Source organism: Passer montanus, unplaced genomic scaffold, assembly GCF_014805655.1.
Source record: "Passer montanus isolate IOZ18808 unplaced genomic scaffold, ASM1480565v1 scaffold59, whole genome shotgun sequence".
NCBI lineage: Eukaryota > Metazoa > Chordata > Aves > Passeriformes > Passeridae > Passer > Passer montanus.
The window spans coordinates 4,161,881-4,185,849 of NW_024370926.1; the positions used below are offsets into that span (position 1 = coordinate 4,161,881).

Below are 23,969 nucleotides of genomic sequence, written 5' to 3' on the forward strand. Positions count from 1 at the left end.
GACAGCCTGCTGCAGCCTCATCTGTTCCTTCATGAGTTTGGCTCCTTTTATAACCTAAGTTTAAACAAGAGTTGTATTAGGCAGAAGAAAGACAAACTTAAACCACACAACTTTTTTTTTTTTTTTTTCCTTATGCTCCGGCTTTGCCTTTAAAATGTGATTCCACATGGAACAGATGGTGGTTGTTCCTCTTCTGGCTTTTCTCTTCAGCTCCTTTATTGACCAAAAAATGTAGGACACTGGGCTATCTAGTAGCAGTTCTCCGCTTAAAGTTCAATGAGTAAAAGCATTTGGCAATCCTGTGCTCTGAAGTGCTTCAGAAAAGCTGCTTCAGAAGTTCCTGAAACACGTGGGGTTCTTTCCTCAGCATGGAGCCTTGTGGTGCAGTCCTGGTAGTTGGTGATCCTTGTCTGCCACTGATAGTTGGTGGCTTCTCGTTTCCTAAAGCAAATGGTGTGTTTGGAGTGAGATTAATATTTATTTTTACACCTCTGTCCACAAAAAAAAACTGAGTTATTAGTATGCATTTACATCTTCTTCAGAGGGGTTACACACATCCCTATTGCTTAAAAAAGGGATCATCAGGCTGAAAATTTCTCAAGTCTGACCTCTTACCATCAACTTCACAAGTGCCACTAGTTTTCCTTAAGATTCATCCTTTTCTCCCCACTCTTTTTGACTTCATGACCCACTTGTAGAGACAAATGTGCCAAACAGGCTGCTAATTGTTGTGCTTGCTTTAGCTGGGGTCTATAATAAGGCATCTCATGATGGAAAGGTGGTTGCTTCTGTTGAAAACCTGATAGATGAACATGTCACCAGTGACGCAGAACACGACAAATGTGCCTCCAGTCATTTCATTCATCACTACAAATGTGATTCTCTTCATCTGCTTGGCATGAATGTATATGCAGAACAGATTTGAGCATTCCTGTGTCGAGTGGTAGTGTAGATTAAGTGTGGTGGTAGAAACATTTGTTGTTACAAGAGCCTCTCTTGAGTTTGGGTGGTTATTGCTTGAGATGGAAACCCATTGATGTCCCTCTGAGGTGTCATCACTGGCCTGGAACATTCTGTTTCTTCTTTATTTTGCGCTCCTTGAACTCTCCAGGTCTTAATTTTTTAATGTTACAAACAGTTGAACGTACAAAGTAATGTTCAGAAATAGTGTGTTTTAAAAAAAGTCAGCCTGGGACAACCACAAAATAATTTTCATCTTTTCTTCTAAGGGTGTTTAATACTGATTAAAGTGTTGGTGACCAGTTTAAAACCTACCTATAAGGAATTGTGTAGGTGTTGTACAGACCTGTGTGTTTTACCAATGCACCACGCTCAAAAGTTCATTTAAAAATACTACAAAATTTCACAAAGGTTATTTGTGTGGTATTTAAGTTAAGAATTATTTTTTAAAAATGCTTAAGCAAGCAGGAAAAAAAAGGCATTGAAAAAACACCCACCAAACAAAAATAATTGGATTTGGTGTGGTGAAGGAGAACCTTGGTCCCATTGACAGCTTCCTTAAAAGCAGCAGGGCAGAGCTGGTCCATGTTGGATCAGAGGGGAAATGTAAATCAAGAGGTGCTTTTGTGGGGACCTGAGCTGTATTCCAGATCACTTCTGTGGGCTACTCTGCCTCTCTGCCAATTCTTAAACTCTGAAAAATACAACCTAAGATTGTCTTGGTAGGAAAATACGTTTCATCCCTTAAGAATTAGTACGCTCCTCTCAAAATGTGACTTCCATATTTCATCTGGACGTGAAGATTTGTTACAGCACTTATGTTTTTAAATGTCTGAGTTGTGCACTGGTGAGAAAGGGTCAGTGTGAGCCACATGCTGTGCTTGGTGGAAGCTGTGGTTGTGAAAGGAAGGGATCAGGAAAACGCAGGGTCTGTCACAAGAGGGGATTTTGGTGGGGACAGTCCTTCACCTGTGACAGGGACACCTCTTCAGTCGCAGCCTCACAGAAGGCTTTGGTTGGAAAGGACCTTGAAGCCCATCCAGTGCCACCCCCTGCCAGGGCAGGGACACCTCCCACCATCCCAGGCTGCTCCAAGCCCTGTCCAGCCTGGCCTTGGACACTTCCAAGGATCCAGGGCAGTCACAGCTTCTCTGGGCACCCTGTGCCAGGGCCTCCCCACCCTCCCAGAGAAGAATTTCTTCCGAATATCCCACCTAACCCTGCTCTCTGTCAGTTTAAAGCCATTCCCTGTGTCCTGTCACTCCTGTCTCTCTCCCCAGCCCCTCTCCAGCTCTCTTGGAGCTCCTTCAGGCCCTGGAAGAGGCTTTGAGGTCTCTCTGGAACTTTCTCTTCTCCAGGTGAGCATTCCCAGCTCTCCCAGCCTGGTTCCATCCCTTTGAGTATCTTTCTGCCTCTTCTGGACTCATTCCAGCAGCTCCTTGCCCTTCTCATGCTGTGGCTGTTGTTTAAACCACATGAGGACTTTGGAGATGCTGCAAGAGACTGTCCATGGTCTGTGTTCAGATCATACACATGCTGAAGGGCACCAAGATGGAGCAGTGATGAGGATCCAGGGCACATCAGTGACTTCTGCATTTGCTGTTTGAAGGCTGCTGCCCTGTGCTGTGGAACATCATAGCAATGTACCTAATTCTGACCTTGCTCACCTTCAGGATTGTGCTCTTGTAGAGTGCTGGGGCACCCAGCAGCCCTGTGAAGGGTCTCTGTGACACAGTAATTAATATTTGAGTTTCATTTATGGGGATATCAAGAAAGGAAGCTGGAGATGAAATGTTAGAAGTAACAAAACTGACAAATGTAGCACCAGAAAGCTGCAGCAGTGGGCAAGTTTCATTAAAGCTCGTGTGTCCCAGTACGACAGGTGTACAATGAGCACTGCTGGTGTCACTGCAGTCACATTGCAGTGGAGAGTTTTCCTTGGAAAACCTTACAAACCTTCACTGTTTCTTCCCTTAATGGGTGCCCTGTGGTGGGTGAGACTTTACATTTTTTTGGGGGCAGGGCAACCTTACAGAAATACCTCAACTGTGGTAGAATTGTGCCTAAGGGCAAAAAGGCCTCTGCTCTCTGTTGCAGCTTTTTAGACACTCAAGGCACTTAGTATAAGTTTCTACTAAAAGCTAAAAATCTGTATTCTGAATCTATGTTTCTGTTTTACTTTGTGGCTTCGTATATCTCAGTTTCTCCAGGGGTTTCAGTTCAATCCCTGTGCCCTGAGGGGCTTGCATTCCAACAGGTGAGTGCTGCAGAGATTCCAACCACAAAAGGTGCTGGCAAAGTGATTTTTTTTTGCAATAGATACTTGGGGAAGGAGTACAGCAGGGCATGATGTCAAGCACATCCTTCTCATATTCCAGCAGGCTTTGATGCAGGAAAGGCAGCTGAGAGAGATCCCTAAAGGCATCACAGGTAAGGAGGCACCACAGGACAGAAGTGGGAGGTGGCTCAGAAAGGGTGGCTGAAATTGTGACATTTACTGAGGTTCAGAGGGAGAAAGAGCAAAAACATGAAAATCAGTGAGCTGCAGGGTGGCAAACTTCAGTAAGCTCTGAGAAGCTGAAGATATGACTCAAGTTCCTTCAGATGCAAACCTGAAAGGAAAATAGGAAAATTGGATTTAAGATGATGTAGCAGTTTAACAGGTTTTTTTTATTGTGGAGATGGGCACAGGCTGTGCCAGTTCAAATGAAGCATAGGAAATACAGTAGTTCACTCACTTGATAAGTTTTTTCCAGTGCAAGAGGAAGGAAGGAAGCCTGCAAAAAGTCTGCCCTAGTTTCCAACAGGGATGGTTTGAGCAAGAATATTTTTGCTTCCCTGATATTTTTGGATGTTGTTTTTAATTTTTCCTTAATAATCTTTTTATGTTCTGTCTTTTGCTTGCCAAAACATGCACCTGGCTGTGGAGAAGGCAAAGGATTGGCAAAGTATTGTAGTAATGAAAGGAAGACAAAGGATTTGGTTTGGTGCTTAGTAGGAAAGGGAAGTCACCAACTTCTGACACTGAAATATTGTATTAAATTGGGGGGAGGGAAGCTTGTATCAGTCTTTGGCTATGACTTTAATTGGGAGCAGATGGTAAATTAAATCACTGGATGCCTAGTGGCTGGTGTGAAACTGTACAGCTTCAGAACTGTGAGCTGTTACCTTTGACACCTTGGGAAGAGTAAATAAGCTTCTAAAAAAACCCTGTAAGAACTAAAATAGTGCTTAGGCTGCCTTATTCATAATTTCCAATTTCAGTTTTCAGAAAGGAACACAGAAACTTGAGAAATACTGCAAGGAACCAAGGAAGCCCATAATACCCAGCAGATTTTTCTTCTCAAAAATAAACTATGCCACTGAGACTGAACTTAATTCTGTAATGTGCTAACATGGGGAGGAAAAAGGAGTAGATTGCCACAAGCTGAAAAGAAGCTTTTTAAGAATAAACTAGGAAAATGTTGGTCTGCATGTAAGCTGCTATAAAATGGATGCAGAAATGTTTGCTGATTTATCAGCAGCTCAGAGCCTTTAGGGGGATGTGGCAGGTGGAAGTGTCCAGGTCTGGTCACTCACTGGTGACCTGGCTGGTGCAGTGGAGCAGACTCTGAATCTGCAGGTACTGAAATCTGAGCCATACTGGGTGTTTCCACTAAAAATAGAAAGGGACTGGAGGAACAAAACATAAATCATGTGTTTTTCAAATTACCTAATCAGATTATTACAAGTTTTTGTGGAATAAATCACTGCAAAAGCTGAGAGCAAGAAGACAACTGGTAGTGTTGGTAGACCTTAGAAAATCCTGAGGTATTTGTAGTAGTCAGATCTGACACTTAGCAATAAGAAAAGAAAGAGATATGTCTGTTTACACATTCCAGTGTGACAGCTGATTTGTAGGAATGGTGAAGTTCTCCTGCTGTACCCTGTTTTGGAAAGACTTCTCCTTCTCTGAGCTGCTGTGTAAAGCTTTGTCCTCTGGATTTGGAGTTGGGAGCTTTCCAAGAAGCTGGGAGAAAGCAGAGTAGAAAATCTGACCTGCAATAAAAGGCTGAACAAACTGAGAATTTCTTCTTTTTGTCCTGTGAAGGGTTATCCTGATTTTTTATTTATTTACATATCTGCCCCTGGTTTCTGTGACTGATGTGACCACAGCATTTCACCAGTGAGTTTGCCAGTACAAATCACAGTAGTGTGATACTGGCACACAAGTTTTCATGTAGAAAAGGTGTGTTGGTGTGGTTAACTCTGCACATATTAATCCAGGTATAGTCACTTCTTTTCCTTTCTTCTCACCTCTTGTTGCTATTCCAGTATTAACCATTACACCTGTAGTTGAACACAAAATAAAGAGTGAGGGTTTAAAAGCATCAGGTTCATTCATACCATGGAAAGCACCTTAAATCAGCACTTCAGACAACGTGGAATAAATCACTTCAGCTGGCTCTTTAAGCACTGCCTGTTCTTCCCTCCCTTTTCAGAAAACACCTTTTCTCTTAGCCATCATATTAAATGCTTTTTTGCAGAATATGTCCATTTTAAGGAGAGTACTTTAAGGCACCCTTGATTTGTGGTACCCTCTGCACATCCCCTGGTGTTTCCATGAGTAGCTGCTGTTCCTCAGCCAACCACAAGCATCAAAGAGGCTTCAGCTCCTTTGGATGAGGCTCTTGATACAACAGTAAACAGCAATTTGCTGCTGTACATCTTAAATGGTGTAAAACTATGTAGTGTAAAGCCTGTAAAAGTTGTGGTGGAGTTGTGCTGATCCCAGTTGAAGGAAGGGTGAGTCTGGCAGCCAGGCAATCCTGCCCTTCCAAAGTGCCATGGCTGCATTTAAGCAAATTGCAGATGTCTTTATTTGTGGTGTAGGAGTTTTACCCGCACTCAGTAATTGAGGAAGCACCAGAATAATTGGAAAGGATGACAGGAAGGCTTTTTTACTCTATTTTAGGCTATGAGGTTCAGGAAGAAGGAATTGAGGAAGCTGCTGGGAGGGGACACACACACACAAATAACATTACAAAACAGTTTCAATATATGATGCTTGCTTGGTTTTTTCCCCCCTGGAACATACTGGGGTGAGCCTGGCAATGTTGTAATGGCCAAGAGACAGGAGAAGAAGGTTCACCCTTTTAGGCTGAGAAGGAAACTTCTGAGGGGGTGATGGTGCAGTCCAGAGGCTGGCATGGAGCGAGCAGGCAGAGAAACTCAACAGCTTTCAGAGAAAAAGGAGATGAATTAGAGCTGTAGATGACTCCTTCCTCATTTTACTTCCTTGATCTGATGCTCTGGGTTCCCAGACTGCTGTGGCCAAGCTCAGTCTTCTTTCAACCACATCTTCTCCATCTTCCTCCTCATCTCCCACAAGTGCTGTTGCTGCTGCTTCCCCAACCCCACAGGAGTGAAAGTGCCAGTTGAGTAACACTGAAACCTGTGAATAAAGACCTTGGGACATTCCAGATTTTCTAGCTGTAGTGGTGTTGCAAAGTTTGTTTGTGCCTTTTAGATTTGGATTATCTGCTTTCTGTCTTGATGTATAATGTTCAGTGTGTTTGTTCAGCTGCAGGAATTTGTTAATCTTTCCTTCAGTTTTCTCCCTGTAAAAAAAAAAAAAAAAATTAGAAATAATCTCACCGTGGAGAATTTTAGCAAAGATTGGATTGTGAGAGCTTTCTGTGCCTTTTTTTTTCTTTTTTTTTTTTTTTCTGGGAGAGTACATTTGTAGTGGTAGCTGGAAGAGCAGAGAACTGAATGTGCAGGATTAAGTTTGAGGCCCCAGCTTCCTGTATAAGGGGAGAGGAGCTCACGAAGCTGAGGCAGCAGCCAAAAGGAAAAGGGTAATGGACAAACATCATCTGTGTGGATCAGGGCACTGCTTGCCTGCTGCTCCTGGGGGGATTTCCTGCTCGGGGACACCAGGGACCTTGGGGACAGTCAGTGTCAGTGCAGAGCTGAGGAGCTGGCTGAGGGAGCTCCTCGTGGGTTTAGCAGCTCAGAAGGCAATAGCAGTTCATTTCTGGGAGGTGCAAGAGCTCCTTATGGATTTTGTATTTAAGATTATGGCAGAGAAGGAGGAAAACAGAAGTTTGTGGGAAAAAAAAGTAGCACAGGAAATTTACGGGTCTTTAGTGGAAGAGACACAGGTTTGTAGGAGCTTTTTTGTGGATGCTGCAAAACCAAGCAACTTCACAGTGCAGATTCAAAACCTTGCTTGGAATTCACTTCCCTTTGAAAGCTGGGTTAGAAATGTGTTTGTGACAGGGTTTACAGCTCACTTCCACAATCTGTGATCTGGGAACAGATCAACAAACTGTGCTTGTAGATAATCCTCTGCAGAAGAGGCATGAGAGAGTCTCTGATTCCTATGTCTTGCACCTTAAATCTGCTTTTTTGGGGGAGTGTGAGGAGCCTCCTAAAAGTCCAACCCAGAGTGAAATCTTTGCATGCCAATCACTAATAATAATTTTAAAAATTGTGATCAGTTAGGTGAGGAAGAACACTTTGTTTCCTACTGTTTTGCTGTAGTAATGAGCAGAGTATCCCAGCTCATGTGGAACACGATGCCTTAAAGTGAAATTAGAAGTTATTTTGAAAGTGTGTTGGGAGGGGGTGATGGTTGGCTGAAATCTGTACCTGCAGCCACACACTCAAGCTTATAACATTTCTTCCAGTCACCTTAATAAAAATAACTGTTTTGCCATTTCTTCTCTCCCATTTGACTCATCCTTCCACCAGGCAATGCATGGAAATCCTAGAATCATTTAGGCTGGAACAAACCTTTAAAACCATTGAATCCAGCCATCAGTTCTGCTCTATGCTGAGGCTGCGCTGGTGGCCCAGCCCTGAACAGTGAAAGCAAAGTTTCTGCTGCTTAAATTTGTCCTTTGTGCTGCAGATTGCAGCGTGTGTGCTCTTTCTCAGAGGACACCTTGTCCAGTTCCTCAGAGTGTCATGAACTTGCTGCTGGCTTCCTGGAGAAGATGCTTGGAGCCTCCAGGGAGCTGAGCCCCGGCGGTGCCGCCTCCCGACGCGCCAGACGCGAACACTTAAAAATACATCTCCCGTAGCAGCACGACTGGACTCCTGCTTTCTGATCCCTGAAACATCTGGGTTCGTGCTCCACAGTCTGTTTATTTTTGTTTATTTTTGTACAAGCCTGAGAAGGAGCCTGAGGCCGTGGCAGAGCCCTCAGCCTGCGGAGTCAGGGCTCCAACAAGTGGCACGGGATCGATGCGGTTGCTGTTCTTAGAAGGACTCTCCTCTTCCTAGAAGTTTTCATCCTTTCACCAGGCACTTGTTTCCCTCCCTCTCCTCTCTGTCATCATTCTTGCAGCTGTTTTTTCTTGTGGGGCTGGGTTTTATTTACATCTCCTGTTACTAACGTGGACTGTAGATGCCTCCTTGAAGTCAGGATTCTCCTCTGTGTAAAAAAGCTGGGTTTTGTGAATGGCTGAAAAAAATCTGTTCCACTTCAGATTGTAACACTGAGTTATGGAACAAAATGTCTTACACTCCTTATTGTGGATACGGTAAGGGATTATCTTTTTTAATGACAGTTACAAAGCTTTACAGAATTGTTTCAGAATTGGGCTGATAAATGGTGAAATATTTTGTTGCAGCTTAATTATGGCGAACAGGAGCTTATGGTTTACCCTTATTTAAATATGTACATGAATCTTTTCAAAGTAATAGGGCAAATATAGTACTGTTTCTGGAGGCTTAAAAAGAAGATTTGTGCTCTAATATTAAATTTTTAATGTATTATTCATGAGGAGAGCCAAGCTGAAAGCTTTTTTTTTCTTCCCCTCGGTGGAAATAAGCTTGAAGAATACATAATCTGTATAGAAAAAAGAAAAAATGTAAAGGATTCTAGCTCTTGCTAATATTGGCGTGGTGCATGCAATTTCCAATGCTGGAATTTCCTCAGGGAAACAGAATTTGGTTGAAAATAAGCTGATACAATCATTGAATAATTCATACAACATTACTCTAATTCAATTCCTAAAATAAGTCAGGGTAGTTCCAGTTAGAATGTGCTTTTTAGAAAAGCACATCCGAATGACGGAGTGATTGTTTATTGAAGTTGCCTTAAACCCCATGTCTAAGAATTATTGCCTCTGGTTTGGATACAGGGCTGGGCTGCATATTTTTGTTACTTGTGCCACTTCCATGCTGGCTTCTGCAGATGTGTGTATGTGCACACCATGTATTCCTGCAGATCTGTGTGTACTTTTGGGTTGTTAAGGCAGGAAAAATGTGTGTGAGCTTTGGAATCTGGAGGAACTATATAGTATTATGTAATACATTGCATCTTTTCAATATGGAATATTTTATACCCGGTGCAGACTGATGTTTGTAATTATATTTCCTGCTGTGGCATAACTATAAACAAGAAGTATAAGCCAAGTGATGTAATTTTTGGTGTTCTTTTTCCTTTGTACTTTCTCATTCCTAGATCATGCTTGGTTTAGTTGCTGAGGTGACTCCAGGAAAAAAAAAGTTGCATGTTTAAGCAGCTCTACAGATATTTTTCCATTGCCTTGCTAGAATCTTACACAACAATTGTTTATTAATAAGAAAAATGTCAGTAATGTCCAAACACCACAATTACATCTTATTGAAGGCCTAACTTGAAATGTTACTTAAATGCTGAGACTCATCTAGCAGGATTTCCTAGATACGGTTAATGTCATTTCTAGACCCTGGATAAAGCAGGAATATTTGCTCTGTGTGATAAGGGAATAAAGTTAGGATGTTACAAGCTAAATGCTCCTCTAGAACCTACTATTAAATTATATGAGAACCTCTCAATTTTTAATATATATTCTGCCCCAAGGTCCTACTCAAAGGCTGTGTGTGTGCCTTACCTAAGAATAAAATTGAGGCAGAAAATGTTCTGCAGTTAGTTTTTACACTGGGTTTAAAAAATATGAACAAGGAACTGTTACACAAAGACTTGGGAGCTGCTTGTCAAAAAAATGGAAATTTGGAGTGGAGCAGAAAAGTGGATCAAGGTTCTCTTTGGACTTGAACTGGTTTTCATGGGTGGGGCTGACCAAATTCCCTGTGCTTTGCAGGACATACATCCTATTAAGAAGCACAGTGTCGTGTTGTCTTTTTGCCACTTGATCCAGAGTTTAGAAATCCTCAGTTCTGCGTCCCCAGCTGTCATTTGGTACAGTTAATACCTTCTGGCATTACTTGGAACTGTTGAATTGTCTTTGCTTTTGATGGGAGTGTCCAAAACTTGGGGTTGCAAGAGAAAATACATGTTTGATGCATACTTGGAGCCACATTCCTTCAATATTTGCTGTGAAACTGTGTAAATTACAAACTGATACAGGAGTACCATAAGCAAAAGAACAGGAGGAATGTTTCAGATTTATAGAAATTGCCATTTTTTTAAATGTTAGCCCTAAATACAATAATCTTTGGGACTGAATGAAGAAAAAATGCAAGGTAGTGGTGGGAAACTTAAAACCTGTGCCCAGGGAGCAGGTACAAACATCCCAGAGTGTTGCAATCACCTCGTGGTGTTATCAGGTGGTGCTGGGCACATGTTTTGACATGTGGCTTGTCACAGGTGTTTGGAAATTGTGCTCATCCTTCATTGAAAACTGGGCTGAAACAGCTTCCTCAGTGCTTGGGCTCAGCTGTAGGTGTGCACCACCTGATAAAATAAGGCCTTTGAACAATTGGATTTCCTAAAATAAGAGAAGAAAAAAACCCCCAAGTTTTGTGGATAATGTGTTTGCTTAAGTGCTCAGTGGCCAAGGCATCCTCTGCCTGAGAAAACTTTCCACTTTCACCTCTGGGCGAAAGGAGGAAGGAAGAGTGTTCAAAAAAATCCTGCTGTGAAATCCTATCCAGAAGCTTTGCCCTGTTTGTGTAAGCTCTCTCCCTTGGGAATTGTGTTGCGGTCTTTCAGCTGGTACAAAAAATACTTGGAGCAAACAATCATCCACTAAACGTTCTGCCATCAAAATTTTCTGTGGTATGGCATTTTTCTCACAGCACCTCCTGGGGAACTCACAGGGTTCCTCAGGAGTCCTGGAAGCAGGAAAATGTGCCGAGTGTCCAGAGCTCCCAGGTCAGCCTTGCTGAGGAACCTCACATTAAGCCCTAGTCCTGTGTTTTGTTTTCCTTATGAGCAATATTTTCCATTTTGGATGTGCAGATCAGTAGTGTGGAGTGGTCAGGAAATAGTAGCACTGGGCACAGAAGCAGGAGGATTAAATGAAGGGGTTATTTTGCAGCATTTTTTGGATAAGCAAGTTTTGCTGGACTCTTCCTGGTCTTGGCCAACTCCAGTGACTTACAGGAAGGACTGAAGCAGTGATGTGGGGGATGGTGATCTTTCCCTTAACTGTAAATATTTGCAGTGTAAACAGCTGAGCTGTTCATCAGGGGTTCCCAGGGGAGAGAAAAAAAACAATATTGGCATTTTTAGGGTGGGTTCTGGTGTGGACAAATGAGATGCATTGTGCCCTACAAGTGCTTATCAGCTTGGCTTTGTGAGCTCTGCTGTGGTCAGCTGGGCTGGTGGCTGAGCTGCCTGGAGGGTGAGGAGAAAATTAACACAAACTACTTGGGAGCTATAATGATGTAGTTAAAACAAGAAAATAAACCTATTTTTTTTCAGTGTCAAGACCCATTACTACCCAGAGACTTCCCCCCACCAGCTGGCTGGGTCTTGGCAGGAGGATTTTGGCAGTGAGTGTCTCAAACACACTGGACCTTACTTTGTTTTTTTTGTAGGGCTGGAATTCTTTGTGTGTGTGGGGACCCGTGGGAGGGGACTCAGGCCTTGGTTTCTGCTCATGTGTGGCTGGAGTGCAGTTCTTCAGCAGAAAGGAGAATGTCCCTGCAGCACTGCAGGAGTTTTGTCAAGAGTACAAATCTGGATGTTTGTTAGATTTGGGTCTGGGAAAATCCTGTTGGGTCATGGATTTCACAGAATCCCAGAAGGGTTTGGGTTGGAAGGGACATTAAAGATCATCCAGTTCCACCTCCCATGCCATGCAGGACACCTTCCCCTAGAACAGGTTGCTCCAGGTCCCTACCAACACTTCCAGGGCCTTGGGCACTTCCAGGGATGGGGCATTCACTGCTTCCTTTGGCAGCCTTTTCCAGTATCTCCCTTGTCATGTTTTTCTATGTCACCAGGAGAAATAAGATCTAAGACAGGCCCTAATGAAGCCAATAATGCAGCTATTTGTCCTCGTTCTGCTTATGTAGGAGCGGGAGAGGTGCCAGATATTTATCTTGCTTTGCAGCAGGCGTGCCAGAGCATACAGAGCTTTCCTGCTGCAGCTCTGTGGAGCTTTGGGAGAGCAATTGAAATGCAGAATCTGTTTAGATTTGAGTAATTCATTGAATGTGCTGGGCCTGGGCAGAAGGAGCCAAGTGGGCTCTGCCCGAACTGATAGCGCTCAGCCAGTAGCCAGAAAAAAGCCTTTCAAATTGCTTGTGCTGTGGTGTGGTACAGAACATAATACTTACTGTTGGTGCCAAAAGGGATTTTTAAAGCTATCAGGATAAACAACACACCCAGCTGTGCAGGTGTGACTGTCTTAGGCACTGCTTTTCTGCACACAGCTGGGGGGGTCCTGGAGGCACCCGGAGGGTTTTCAGTTAGAAATTGTTGGTTTTGTGCCCCTGTTTCCCTCAGTGTGAGTTACAGCCCACGTGGCAGGGGGTGGTTGTGTGAACACCTGTGTGTGGGGTCAGTGCAGCCACCTGAACTGCAGAGGGGCATGGGCTGGGGTGGTGAGAGCAGCACGGGGAGCTGGGAGTAGCTGAAGAGGAGCAGTGCTGGTGGCAGCGCTCACTGGGGTCCCTCGACTTGGAGCTTGTTACCTGCTGGGAGAGGAGGAGCAGCAAGGACTCAGCATGGCTCTCTGAGTGCTTGGGGATTTCTGTAAGTATAGACTTCATGTGATCCAGCATTTATGGGTCCTCATGCCTGGGGTTTCCCATCTGAGCTAAGTGCGGAAAATGTGCTGGATCCATCATCTGCTCAGGGCTCCTGCCTGAGCTCATCAGCCCTGAGCCAAAGTGGGACCTTTGAGAAGCCCTCATCTGCTTCTCTGTCCTGGGCCAAAGTGGGACCTTTGAGAAGCCCTCATCTGCTTCTCTGTCCTGGGCCAAAGTGGGACCTTTGAGAAGCCCTCATCTGCTTCTCTGTCCTGGGCCAAAGTGGGACCTCTGCTGCTGAAAGGCTCCTGCCTCCCTAGGAGATGAAATGTGCTTCCTTCACCTCTGAGAACAGCAGGGCTGGAAGATCTCTCACCCCATCCCTGGGCAGCCTGGACAGGGCTGGGAGCAGCCTGGCATAGTGGAAGGTGTCCCTGCCCATGGCAGGGGGTGGAACCAGCTGATCTTTCTGGTCCCTTCCAGCCCAAACCCTGCAGTGCTGCTGTGATCTGTTTAATGTAAATGGTGAAAATCTGGGTCTTCCTTGCCAAGAAAGAAAAGGATGCAAAGCAGTGGGGATAGCATTGCATCATTATGTACTAAATACACAGCTCACCCTTGCCTCTGCACCAGTGCTGGAGGAGAGCAGCAGGGGTTTTTGCCAGACTGGGCAGAGACCAGCTGATCTGTAGTGTTCTGCATAAACAGCCTGGGCAGGAATGTAGGCTAAGAGAGGCTGCTTGGACAAGATGCAGAATTAGAATAATTACTCTTGCCTCATGCCTGGATTCTCTCTTAAAATTAGCACAAAGGCACATGCTGCAGAAGTAAGCTAGGGAAGAGTTTCTGCCTTGTTGATAGGGTCAGGTGCAAGTTTTTTATCTCCTTTTAGTCTGCCTTTGATAAGATTAATACATGGCCTTTGTTTGGGGATAACAGGAGTGGGGTTTGTAGAACGAATCAACAGAGTTAAAATTATAATCCTTTCTGCTCTAGTAAGTAGCGGAAAATCACTGTACTGCTTTTGTTGGGGTTTTTTTCCTCTAATATAATTAAGGAAACAGTTTATTTTTAAAGTTTCTAAACTTGTAGTCCTGAAGACACTGGTTATTTAATATCCTCAGTTATTCATACTTTCTGATGCCTCCTCTGTGAAATAGCAAGTGGGCTGCTCTCAGTGCCACAGGATTGTCAGGAGTTGAAGCATGGCCATTAAATCTTGTGCATTCCTTTAGTTCAAAGTTTAGGATATTTCAAATAGGTCAGGAGAGAGGCAGTTAAACGTGTCTGCAGCTGTTCCAACCTGCAGCTGAGTTGTCAGCATGGTGGAGGCATCTGAGTGCTTGCTTAAGACACCAAAATGCTTTTTAAAAAATCCCCTCCTCTTAAAACTTTTTTTAAAAAATATTTCTTATAGCTGAATTTCTCAACAGGCAGTGAACTGTGGCTTTGTTCTAGAAAGGAATTGCTGGAAGTTCATCAAGTTTCACTGCTTTTATTTTTTGTCAAAACTGTAGTCACTTTATCATACAAAGCTTGCAGTTTCCTGTATCTTTTGTTTCATTCTTAATCTAGTTTTAGCTTTCTAAATATCATATTTCCAGGTGGGAATGTGCTGTTTTTAATGGTCTGGGAATGCTGAATGGGTAAAATACTCATGACTCCAAAGTACAAGGTCAGAAGAGCTAGGGTTGAATATTTTCCAGCTTATTTCTTGGGATCAGTTGAAAACACTGTTAATAAAAAAAAAAGAAGAAAAAAAAAGGAGTTTGAAAAGTGAAGGAGAGATGCAGCACCAGGGCAATGTGAGATATTTTAGCAAATTGTTAATTAGACTTTGCAATGTGCTTCTGTGGGGGATTTTTCCTTACTTCTTTACTTAGTGTATAACAATAGATGCTCTGTTACAGCTTCAATTTTTTGTCAGAGATACCTGGCAGAGCTGCTGTTCTGCAGGTGACACTTCAATTGAACTGAAAACCCACAGTGGTTGATATTGTAATTACTTTAGATCTAAAATAGTTACAGAAGATGTGTAGGTTTTACTGAAAACGTAAATTGATCAAAATCCTTTCCAGCTTAACTGGTGAGGGTGGATTCAACAGCTTGAAGAAGGAGGCAGCAAATAAAATTACATTTTTCTCTCTGTAACAGGCATTTGTATTGCATGTCTATAAATATTGTAATTATCTTTAAAAAAGAATTTATGAAGAGTAATCCAAGATAGGGTAAAATCTGCTTCATGAAAGCTAAAGCTGGAGAAGAAATTACCTTGGCAACAATTTCTCCAAGTGAGATTCTGTCCCAGCAGATACACTCCACTGTAACCCAGACCTCTTATTGAGAAATCCCTGCAACAAATAAGTTTATAATCAAAACCTGATGTTTTTATTTTGCTCCCAGAAGGGCTGGATTCCAGTAACCTGCTAAGTTATACTTGCTGTATGATGCCTGTAAATTGATTTTAAGAGCATTTTTAGTTGTTAGAAACAGCTGTTACTTTCAGATTCTATTCATGATTGAAGCACTGAAGATAATACAGTGATTCAGAGAAAGTTTCCTCTTCCAAGTGAGTGGGATTCCTCTTTATTCCTTTGTATCTGGGTCTCATAATACAGAGAAATTTGAGGAGGGGCATGGAGGATGGGGAAAAACAGTAATGACACCAAGTAAATCTGCATTTGTGTTTAAGTCTGTGTCTTTTTGAAGCTGAGCCACCTTTATTTTTCTTCCAGAGAAACAAGGTAAATATTTCATACTGGTCACACCTTGTTCCCTGCTCCATTAAGAATCTTTTCCAGAAATTACATTATATAAATGGCTTTGGTTCTGTAGAACTTGTCACCAGAAGCAGCATCATTTTAGGTGTGTATTTTCTCACAGGGTGAATGTTTTATGAGACCTGCACTCAATATCCACAAAATACCAGTGGGTTGGGAGAAATAAATGGGGTTTAGAAAGAGGAGTCAAAGGAACTGCAGAAAAGATGTCCCAGTTTGATTTTTTTGCTATTAGAGATGTGTCTTTTGGGGAGCAAACTTTGGATGAGTGAATTTCCCTGGCAGGAATTAGACTTGTAGCCTGGCCCGAAAATATCCCCAGGGAGGGAATGAAAAATTCATAAGGCAAAATGGAGAAACAAAACTTTTCTTTGCAGAGGAGCACCCTTTAACATATTTTTGCAAGATGAATTTGTTAGAGAAGAGCTGTTCCTAGGAAAGAGAGGAGAAAGCTTGCAAAAATAGACTAATGCTTTGGATTTGATGCCTTGCTGAAGTATTTGCTGCAAAAAGTACCATATAGAATTTTGCTGTCTCTATGGGAACATCTTTGGGCTATATTTAGGAAAATTAAATTAAGCTTATTCTCCTCAGATGAGCAAGGTTTTAGTAAGGCTTTGGTTGGAGGTCTAATGGTGGTTTTTGGGGGAGAGAGTAGAGGAGTTTCTTCAACCTTTGTATTTGGTGAACCACTTATCTTACACTTTTCAAGTCAAATAAAAGAACTAAAACTGTCACTTAAATTTGAGTCAACCTGCATGTGGCAGGAGGCAGGAAGAAGCTCTGCTTAATTTCACAACCCCAGGCTCTGAATTTGGTCACTGGAGGGAAAGAAAACCCTATTAAAATCCTTTAAAAAACCAGTTTATTAAACTCAATCAATCTGATCAGGAAACAAGCTGATTATAGGTACCATGTCCAGCAATATTCTTTAGGTTTGGATCTCTCTTTGTCTTGAAAAATCAATGATTGGGTAAAAGTTGTGTGGCTAGGTGGGAAGCACAGAAAAAGAGGTTTTTGCAGCTCTTCAATAACTTCACACTAATTTCATGGCATAGATTCTTCAGGAAAATGTGGCCTGGGGCTGTGTGTGTGTGTCCATCCTTCTGTCTGTTCATACCCGGTGCAATAAGAAAATACTCTCCCAAACAAGCTGAAGAAAGTTTTTATCCCTCTTTCTTCTATCAGCATTGGTTCCAGGAATTTTAAAAATCTTGTGATGATGCCAGCTGTGAGTGAAGTTAATGTGTGGGGCAGCAGTTACTGCCTGGGCTGTGTGACGGCTCCAGGTGCCGCCGCTTCCTCGCCTGTTCCTGCTTTTCCCTTGAGTTTGAGCTGCTGGGGATGGAGCAAATTGTTCTTCCCTGCCTTTCCCAGCGTGTCCCACGTCAGCAGAGGCTGGAGCAGAGCGGATGCTGGACATATTTCTGCTCTATAAACACGTGCTTGTTTACATTCACTTCGCTGCGTTCCCGCTTGGATCCTCTCCCCCTGCCAGAGGGGATCAGCCCTGACTGACAAACGCCAAGATCCGGCCATTTTGACCCCATGTGCTGCTCCTGTTCCCATTTGTTTGTTTCTCCTTTGTCTTCCTTCCCAAGTATTTAACAAATCATTATTAAATATTTTCCAGAATTGTTTTTTTCAAACAGGCCAACCTTGGAGTGATTCGAAATCAAGTTGAGATTTGCAAACATCTGATCTGGTTGCTGTGTGTGGTGGAAAACAAACTTAAGTGCTGAACAAAATAGAAACAAAACAATCCTTTTTATTGTAAGCTGCTACTAATATTTGGCAAACCCTCCTCAAGAGAAAACCTCTGCCATGGGTGCAGCAGCTCAGGGAACCACAGCAGTGCAGATTTTGCAGCTTTAAACTGCCAGGTCTTTGCTGATCCAGCTCCACCAAAGCGTGACGTTACACCAACATTGCAAATACATCAAATTCTTTTTATCAGCAGAAAAGGCTGGGTTGGATTCACAGGCCACATCTGCTGGTGAACTTTGTGCAGTGTATTTTTTTTTTCTCTCTCTCTTTTACTAGAAGAAAGGTTTGTTTGTTGGCGGCTGCTCGGGGCGGGACAGGAATGTAATGCATGCACAGACTGCGCAGTATTTCCTGTTCAACTGCCGCTCCAAACCTCGGCGCTGGGAAAATATCCAGATCCAGCAGCTCCAGCCTTGCTCAAACAGCAGAGAAACACCACACAGGCTGAAATGCGTTGTTTTTCACAAAAAATACCATTTTTAAAGGGAACTGTCATGGGGTGCTGGTGCTGTAAATGTATCAGTGTGTGGCTGTTGCTCTGTAATATTTATAAATTATTGGGCTGAGGCAAAACACTTGAAGTGCTGCAGGGACGGGAAAATGGCTCCATAATGCCCCTGCAGAAAGTTCTGTTTATTTTGTATCATAATACATGGCCATAGCATTGCTTGCATAGTTCAGTTAGCTTGGTTTACCACCCAGTTACAAACCATGGCAATCTTGTGGCACTGCAGCTACTTTCTCATTATTTGCTGTGTTTTACTTGGCCCTTAAACTGGTTTAAGGCATCACTTTTACACTACGTGAGTTTTGTTCCAGGAGCGAAAGATTTCAAAGCAAAAAGCTTGAAATTGAATCATTCTGCCAGCTAGCACTGAACTCCAGTGCTGCAAACCTGGCCTTGAGTGTAGTGTGAAATGAGTGTAGTGTCAGATGAGTGCATTATTTCTTTCAATTTTTCATTTTTTTTTTCTTAAGTGGTTCTGGTCCTTTTTATGTGTTTCAGACTATCAGCTGATGGAAGGGTGATTGTGGGGTGTGGCTACTTACTTACTTATTTTATTTAATAATTTACTTATTTTCTTTAAGCATATGTATATTTTGAGCACTTGTGTTTACAGGCTGCTCTGAAAGCTATGAAGTGCTATTACTCTTCTCACAAAAAAGCAAATACTAGGAAAAGATTTTACTGTGAACTGTGTATGTGTGCATTAAAAATTGTTGTATATCCTTGTAGCACCTTTTTTAGTGTGCTCAGTAGTTTTTCAGCCCTGTGTGAAAAGGAGGTGTGCACAGGTAATCCTTGAAGAGTGGGGCACATCCCTCCTGGCTGCTCCAGGGAGAGCACAGGCCAGGCTGGGTGGGCACATTCAGCTCCTCTTGAAGAACTCTCCAGGTATTTATGGCAAAGGCAAAGGTACAGCAGCTCCCTGGCTCCTCTTGCTGGGGGAGTTACTGGAGTGAGCATCTCCTAACTTCTCCTTTGTATCCTCATCCATCTTCTGCTCCCAGTGGCTGTTTCAGTGGCAAGCAATACAGGCACAAGAATGAAAGTGCTGCTTGTTAATTAGTTCCTTCCTGGATTACAGGAGCCCTACTTTTCAGTCCTTTGGAGATACAGATCTGCATGTGCTGCTTCTCAGAATTGGAAGTGGTCTCGGTGTAGCCCTGTCAGCTTGTCAGGCACTGGAGCAGGGGAGGGGGCGGCCAAAATCTGCCCAGTTTAATTTGAATTTGAAGGTATTTTACTCAGAACATGGTTCAGCAGGTTAATTGGGTTCTTAAAGCAGTATTTAGCTTTTGAGCTTTGCTCTGAAATGTGGATACCCCTGAAGCAGTGGATCTGCCTTGGGTCTTAGGGCTGAGTAAATGCCAGAGGTGGGCTCTGACAGATGAATTTATTTTTATATGATCTTGCCTGGTAGCAGCTCTCCTCACTTGTGGAATACTGCAAAAGATGTTTAAATCATGGCTTATATGAGAAGCTGACACACATATGAAGGTTATGCCATCATATATACGTGTCCAGCCAAACCACAGTGTGAAGGCTGAAGTGCAGCAACAGCTTTAAAAGGTTTTGGAATTTGCCTTGAGGTCCATCAGCTGCTTGTGCTGTTTTGAGCCTTTTCATGGTTTCTTATCCCTCCTTGTCATTTCAGAGGCTTCTGTGTGCAGTTGGTGTTTTTAACATTTACTGGCTGCATTTCATGAAGCATCACAGCCCTTACAGCAGTGCTGAGTTCTCAGTCGTGTCTTTTAAAAGTGACTTTAGAATTTCACTACCTTTGATCCTTCAGATATGAGCATCCAATAACCAACAGCAGATATTTAATCTACCCAGATTTGAGGGCTGTAGTTTTTTTTTTTTTAATTTTTTTTGGTTTTTTTTTTGATGTAGCCAATAACCAACAGCAGATATTTAATCTACCCAGATTTGAGGGCTGTAGTAAATAATTGATGTAAGGCAAAATAAGGGGTTTTTTTAGCTTCAAGCTGCTGCAACAGAAACATTTCCAAAGCTTTGTTTGGTTAAGTAGAGTTCTTTTTTCTTCATAGAGCTTTAGCTGAATTGATGGATGAATTAACATCCATTCTGATGATTTTTGTCCTAGGTATTTTGTGAAATTGTATTTTGGAGGAAGTGAAACTGTAGTTTCTGATATCCACTGGGTAGCTTCTGTTAGAGTAAATAGAAGGACGGATAGGTTATAGGAAAAGCAGTTCTTGTGTAGTTATTTCATCCTAGCATACAGGTGTAACTCATAACTTGTTTTCCAAAGCATCATGGAATCATTTACTAAGAATAATGTTCAGTTTTTTCCTAAAATTCCCTAAAAGCTCCTAAATCATGTTGACTTTTTTTTTTTCCGATCCAAGGGCACTGACCTAAAGAAATTCTCTCCAAAAGAAAAATAAGTTACTTGGTTATTTTTCCTTCCTGTCCCACCTTCCTTATGTATTCCAGTTTTTTTTTTCTTTGCCCATCAGCTCCATCCAGAGCAAACTACTAATGGAAGGCCTGGGAAGCAGGTTGGTGGAGAGGAAGAGTCAAATGTTTTGGAAATATTTTTATTTCACTAAACTAATCTGGGATCTCTCCCTTCAAAGTAATAATTTCAGTGGAAAACCCAAAAACTTGCTTCTACTTAATTGTGCTGTGGGGGGGGGAGAAAGGTTGCCAATTTCAGTTGAAATTAATGTAATTCTGGGGTATCACATGCTGAATTAAACAGAGCAATTTCCTTGGGCTTTACATGCTGGAAGGTTAAACCAGTTGTGGGTGGTTTTTTCAGGTATGTGACAGTGCTTTTATTGCTGTGTTTGCTGCAAAGTTTACACAGGAAATGAAACCTTTCAATGGTAAACTGCAAACAGCATTTTAAAACCAAAGTTATGGGAGCATCACATGCAGATGTGGCACCAGGTGTTGTAAAACAATTTCTGTCCTGGTCACATCACAGAGGAGGAGCTGTGTCAGCAAGTTGATGATTTTCTACTTAACTCTTTCTATCTTGAGGTGTGTGGGATATAAAATTTCTTTTTTTTCTGAGAAGATCAGGTACAGCCTCTTAGGAAGTTGGAGAAATTGGGCATTTCTAATCATGTATAGATTTTAAAACTGCTTCCTTTGAAGAAAGGCTTTGTGTAATATCATTTAATTCTGACTTGCCTCTCACCATCCTGTGTTACAAACAAACTCATGGTGAGAGCTCACCATACCGAGATGTTCATTTTATTGCATTTAGTGAGTTCGTCTGGAGGCAGGGAAGTCTCCTCATTACCCAGTTTATATTATTGGGAAGAACTGGATATTGCATTCATTTAATTAGGACAAATTCAGCAGTAATTAGCTCTTTCCTGGCTGCAGAGGGGTGGGCTTGGAGCCTTCCAGTCACCCCTGCAGCAGCAAGGCCTTTGTGGTGCTGTGGCTGTGCACAAGAATCTGCTTTTGTAATTTCACACCACCACAGCAAAATCTATGATGGGGGAAGCCCTCAACTAAACTTATTTAGAGTACAGTGCCTGAGAGGAAAATCTTTTTCTTGGCTGTGTATTTTGTGCTGCTGCTGGAAGTGTCCTGGTGGGAGAGCAGCACAGCCCTTCTGCCTCCTCTTTCCTGTGTGTGAAAGGAGCTTGGAGAAGATGCAGTAGATTACTTCTATTAGCACCTCTTCTATTAATTTCTATTCTAACATTTGAGTTATTATACCTGTGTGTGTTAATACTTGGGGTTTGTTATGGCCTTTGTCTCCCTGTTCTCTTGGAAACCACCTGGTATGGCTCCATACCTCTCATTTAAGGTTATGTGATTGCAGTAATTTATTTTAAAAATTGCCTTTATCTTTCCTTGGGCTCCTCCCCAGTCTTAGCAGTGATGTGGGTTTGTTAAGACTTGCCAGAAGACTTCCTAGAGCACAGTTCTGGGATTGTTTTTGGATTCCAGGCAATTCAGGGATTAACATGCCCTCAAACCGTGGGTGGCACAGGGGTCCTGGGCAGTGAGGCTTGTCCTTAGAAATGGCATCTGGGAGTTACAGGTGAGACCTTAAACTGGGGGCAATCTGCACCAGAGTTACTTCCCTTTTAGACTGTGCTGTTTCTGACCCTGGCTGCAAATAATGTTTTACAAATTCAGGTCATTTGACCAAATTTTTCACTGAAGGTCCTTGCAGATCCCCAGGAGTGAAGCAGTGCTGGATCTGTGCACTCTGCTCTTCAGCATGGCCTTAAACCACATGGAAAAATAAATAGAGTGATCAGAGTTAGTGAGGGAAAATGTTATGTATTTGTTGGTGCATGTAAATAGATGTGTGTGTTTATATGTGCATCTGTATATAATTTAAAATTTAATTGTGAAAAGTTGTAGGAAGGCAGCATGACTTCAAATGACTGGCCTTTAAAATAGCAGATGGAATTAAATGTAGATACATGTGACATTTTCTGCATGGAAAGATAGAAGAATTCTTGATTTATGTTTGCAGTGATGCCTGAAATCCCTTCTAATGAAGAGATCTTGGTGTTATAATCAGATCTGAAAAATCACATTAGCCCAGTGCTCGCTTGTTATAAACCTCAAGTAAGATGTTAAGAATTATTAGAAAAGCAAGAGAACAAAGCATTGTGTGGGTGTATAAATTCAAGGAGGAATTTCTTGCTTTCATCCTGGATATTGTGTGTGCTTCCAGTCCCTCTCTTCCTGCTTCAAAAATACCAATTAGGGCCTGCAGAAAGGTAAGAAACAAGGATGCTCGGAGTTCTGAAGCAGCTGAACTCTTGGCTGAGCTGTGGACTTCCCTGCCATGTGATACTTTGGGCTCTAACAGTTGGTGTAGGTTCAGAAAGTGATGGAGCAAGGCTTTGAGTTTGTGGAGGATTATTGCACACACACATTTGGTGTGTTCAGGTGAGGAGGTCCTTAAACTGCACTTGGAGTGAACCTGGGGTGGTGGGAGAGGAGAGCAGCTCTCCAGCTCACCCTGATCCTTTCTTCAGCCCTCCTGCAGACACCTGCTGCTCTCAGCCTTCTCTGCTTTCACAGATAACACATTTTCATGTTTTGCCTGGCTTTTTTTGGGCTGTGGTGTTGACGTGTTCCATGTGCAGGGTTTGAGATGGAGAACGTCACTGAAGTGTCCTCGGTGTGCTGGGGTAGAGATGGTTCACAGTGTCTGGGGAGGAAATCAGCTCCAGAAACTGAGGTTGTAACTTCTAACAGATGGAGGGGGGAGAAAAGAAAATCTTAATTTATTTTTTGTTAAACTCCATATGCTGGATGCTGCTCAGACCTGCAGTTTGGATAACTCAATTTACCCTTCCATTATTGTTAGTACCTGCTCTCACCTATTAACTATTTAAGGAATGCCAGGTTTGTCCTCAGTATTTTTTTCTCTTTAAAATTTGCTGCCATCAGGAATGCCTAAATTTGTGTTGGTAATTCAACATCAATGCTTCTTTGCACCTTTGTAGTTGTTATATTTATGCTGTCACTGCTTCAAGGAGAAGAAATCCAGTAAACAGCACACAGATTGCAGGTGGCTCAGGGTAGCTGAGGAAGGAGGAACTATTTTCCATGATGCACAACACTGTCAGAATAGCTAAAAATGAGATATGGGTGCAAACATTTTCTGTGTGTGAAGTACTTGTATTTTAATGTAACACAGCACATAAAGCTACCTGAAAACTTGTGCTCCTTACTGCATCCAAAATTATCATTTATTAAGTCACTGTAAAGCCTCTATAATAGCTTATTAGAGAAAATCCTGTTAAAATAACATTTAAATTAGTGCAAAGACCTATTTGAAACAGCGCTGTGTTATGAATGGCAGAATTGTCAAGACTAAAAACCAACATGAAGGATTTTTTTTTCCTAGTAAAATGTTTCACTAAGTGAAGGGAGTGGCCAGGTTTCAAATGTATGATTTGATCCAAGTATTCTTAGAAGATTTGGACCAATCAGTATTTTTTGTCTAGATATTTTTGAATGTTTATGTAGATAATTTATTGTCTATAGTAGAGTAGAGATGATACAAGTATTAGTTCTGG

The 23,969-nt window shown here is 42.3% G+C and overlaps 1 protein-coding gene across 5 annotated transcripts in view; it reads left to right on the forward strand.

The window, feature by feature from the left end:
• CTDSPL (CTD small phosphatase like) overlaps positions 1–23,969 on the forward strand; it is an 80,964-nt gene that overhangs the window by 20,508 nt on the left and 36,487 nt on the right. Inside the window, exon 2 of one of the 5 annotated variants that reach the window (XM_039726501.1) lies at positions 7,859–8,492. The exons of the other annotated variants lie outside the window; for them this stretch is intronic. Within the exon in view, the coding sequence (XP_039582435.1) occupies positions 8,465–8,492 (28 nt within the window). The 5' untranslated portion in view covers positions 7,859–8,464. The remainder of the gene's footprint in view (positions 1–7,858; positions 8,493–23,969) is intronic. 5 annotated transcript variants of the gene reach the window in all.